The 3,436-nt window shown below is 43.5% G+C and overlaps 1 protein-coding gene across 1 annotated transcript; it reads right to left on the bottom strand.

Moving 5' to 3' along the window:
* Positions 1–866: 866 nt before the first annotated feature.
* LOC109141303 (uncharacterized) lies at positions 867–2,721 on the bottom strand. Its single transcript, XM_027279446.1, has 7 exons — positions 2,715–2,721; positions 1,836–2,054; positions 1,696–1,734; positions 1,464–1,592; positions 1,227–1,292; positions 1,035–1,112; positions 867–884 (listed from the first exon to the last, which is right to left on the bottom strand). Exons 2-7 carry the CDS (start codon positions 2,028–2,030, stop codon positions 867–869), a joined length of 525 nt encoding a protein of 174 aa, XP_027135247.1. The 5' UTR covers positions 2,031–2,054; positions 2,715–2,721.
* Between the last annotated feature and the right edge of the window lie 715 nt (positions 2,722–3,436).

Here is a 3,436-nt window from a genome sequence, read left to right as displayed (position 1 = left end):
CTACACAGTGAAACACGTCTAGAGTCTTAAGGTTGAATTGTTTGAATTCATTTATCACAAGAATGATTAACTTATGTGTGATAATATTCACAGTTATTATCCTGTTGTCCTCGGGTCAAATGACCCGCCACGTGTTACAAAACTAAAAAAAAAAATCCCCTAAATGTATTTTTTTTCTAAACGCAAAATGTGACCTGGTGTTTTGTCAGATGCGCAGTCTTTGCTCCTCCCAGAGAGAGAAAAAGCAGGAGCTGTGCGGAAGATCAACTTTCCTGATTGTTCTGGGAATATTTGCCTCCCCGGAACAATCAAATAAAATTATGTAAAGACACTGCTGACAGGTAAACTCAGATGACAATAATCATGACAAAGGTGGAATATTACTGCCGTTTAGTGGGTAGATGAATCAGCAGTGTTTAATTTTCATGGGCTTTTACAAAATCAGTTTTAATGTGTAAGGTTTTTTTCTGACCTGGTCCTGGGTTCTGGAACAATCCTGGCTGTTTTGGACGGCTGTGGGGGAAATGCAGGAGTGCCATCTCGTCCCTCTCTGGTGATGTTGGAGGGAATGAGGTATCTTGGTCCAGGGGAGCAATCAGATCTGCCTGTATCATGACGCGTCCCAAAACTGAACATTGGTGCTTTGTATTTAGTGGGGTCATGCTTAGAAATACCTTTATGGATGAATCAGGGACAGACAATATTAGTTATGATAATTATAATGGTGTTGGTGTTGAAAAAAGGGCTTAATGGCGATTTTGGACATACCTGTGAGTCCAGGCAGTGTACACTTGGGCCCTGGGCTACCATAGAGAGCAGCTATTGGCCCTCTTGGCTTATGGGGCCTCCAGGTTCCAACCCAAGCTTCAGTGTTTGCCATTACCCTGAGAGAGAGTACGAGGATGGATTGTGACCAAAAGCCAATTGACAATATGATTTTTTTTTAATTATAAAGACAAAGAACAATAACCGCTTCAGTTCTGGTGTCCTTTATACTCACCAGTGCTACTTGATTCAGGTAGAGTGATATTTACCTTTGCAACCGGTGGCGAGCAGGGGGTTTCAGCATTGCCTGATCTCCAGGACGACCTGGCTGGGGGTGATCCAACCAGCTGTTGACAGATGATCACAAACGTATTAAACTACAGATAATGTGGATCTCATTGAAGACACTGTGTATTCTATAAATTATCAGTGTGTGTCAGTTGTCGAAAGTAGTTACATACGTTGTTCACTGAAGACCCGTTGCTGCGGGGGGTCCTGGGGCGCTTGGCTGGCGCAGAGGAAGCCACCTGCACCATTAAATACAAAACATATAACTAATTAAACCTAAATTATAGACTACTATTAGTAGTAATAGTACTTTTAAGCAATATTGACTGTTAAGGAGGTAAGGTGGAGGATGAGGTGACACTTTTTATTGTGCCTAAAGTAAAAAATGAAATCTTAGTCAGTCAAATTACCCTCTTGGGCTTTGGAGAGGGCTGGCAGTCCACAGGGCGGGAGAAAGTTGAAGGGGAGACTTCTTCCATAGCACGCAAGGTTGCGCTGCTGAACCAGACCGGGTTCAGCGGGAAGGAGCACTCCTTCTCCTGTGAAACAGAAAGTACAAAGACCACTGATGAGTTGTCTCATCAAATACACAAGGTATAAAATAATAACCAATTAACACAACCCAAAGAAATGCTAACAAACCTGCTGCTGGGACTGAGAAGGTTTACCAGGCTGGCTCACCTGGAATGGGGAAAAAAGCATCATATTGTTTAAAACAAATAGGTACATTTTACTTTTTTATTTTTGTAAATCATGCACACATTATACTGTGTAACAATTACCTTGCTGCCCTGACGGGCAGTCCTCCACTGAAATGGGTCGGGTGACCGTGGAGCAAGGACATCTCCCACCACAACCAGCTTAGGAGAGAATTTCCTAAGTGGCTGCGAGGGCCTGGGAGAGACCTGGGGTGCTGGTGGTGGTGTCTCTAGTTGGTGCATGGCGGCAGACCACAGCAACTGTGTGAGGATCCCCATCCCCTCATGATCGCTCAGATGGACCTGCAGAAATTACAAATTCATAGTTTACCCCCAGAAAGCAGCTGCTGTTCACTGAGCTTTTCATATCAATGACAAAGAAGTGCAAATTAGTCTTTCACTACATTTTTTTAGAATTTTACTTCTACTTACACCATCTTTTCTGCTCCACAGCTCCAGTCGGGTAAGCGGGAAGTGCTCCGCCACGGAGGAGTACTTCACACCTTTAAAAAAAACAAAAAAAACAATTATATGCTTTTTTCCCCCTTACAAAAAGTTATATAATTGTAGCCCGACATCATGTTTACGGGTATGAAGTAGGAATGTGTGATATGTCATCGATATATTCCCGTGTTGGCAGCGTAACGGCAGCGTAGCGAGCCGGCCGTATTCACGCGAGATCACACGAGACCTGGGGTGCTGGTGGTGGTGTGAATCACACGAGATCACACGAGACCTGGGGTGCTGGTGGTGGTGTCTCCAGTTGCTGCATGGTGGCAGACCACAGCAACTGGGCGAGGATCCCCATTCCCTCATGATCGCTCAGATGGACCTGCAGAAATTACAAATTCATAGTTTACCCCCAGAAAGCAGCTGCTGTTCACTGAGCTTTTCATATCAACGACAAAGAAGTGCAAATCAGTCTTTCACTACATTTTTTTTTAGAATTTTACTTCTACTTACACCATCTTTTCTGTTGAAAGTGAAACAAAATTTTCAGCTGTCGCAAATTTTGACGGATTCTCACGAAAATCGGCACAGAGTATATTCAGACCAATCCGCACAAAAGTTATTAGATGGATTTTTTAATTTCAACTTTGTTTGCGTGCTACAGCCAATAGAAATCAGCGGCGAAGGCGCCGATTTCGATGTGAGCTCATATCTCAGGAACGCTTTGGCGAAACGGAACCAAATTTGATGTCCTGCTTTGTGGCGCTGTCCCCAGTCCAGGACACAAATATGGTGTAATTTCTTCTCTAGGGGGCGCTATAAGTAGCAAAACATTGTTTTTGCACATATCTCCTGAAGTGTTTGTATTTGAAATGAAATTGTGATATCCACAGATACTGTGGGTTGCCCCATTGATAGTTGATGCCAACTTTTCATGTTAGCCAATCGCTGTTGGTGGCAACGCCGCCAAACAGGATGTTTGCTCATATCTCGGCAACGCTTTGACTTCCGAAGACCAAATTTGGTCACGTGCATCGAGACCCGCCCCAAAGTGTGCCAATAAAATTTGGTGTCATTTGTCCACTAGGAGGCGCTGTAATTAACAAAATTGCATTTTTGCTTTTTTGTCTTGATGTGTTTGTATTTGACACTAAATTTTCACGTCTGCTAATACTGTGGAAGGTCACAATTCAGGTCAGCTTAAGATTGTGGCTGCCATTTTGCATTTTGGCGAA

Source organism: Larimichthys crocea, chromosome VI (genome assembly GCF_000972845.2).
Source record: "Larimichthys crocea isolate SSNF chromosome VI, L_crocea_2.0, whole genome shotgun sequence".
In the NCBI taxonomy this organism is placed as follows: domain Eukaryota; kingdom Metazoa; phylum Chordata; class Actinopteri; family Sciaenidae; genus Larimichthys; species Larimichthys crocea.
This window is presented reverse-complemented; position numbering and strand designations above follow the sequence as displayed.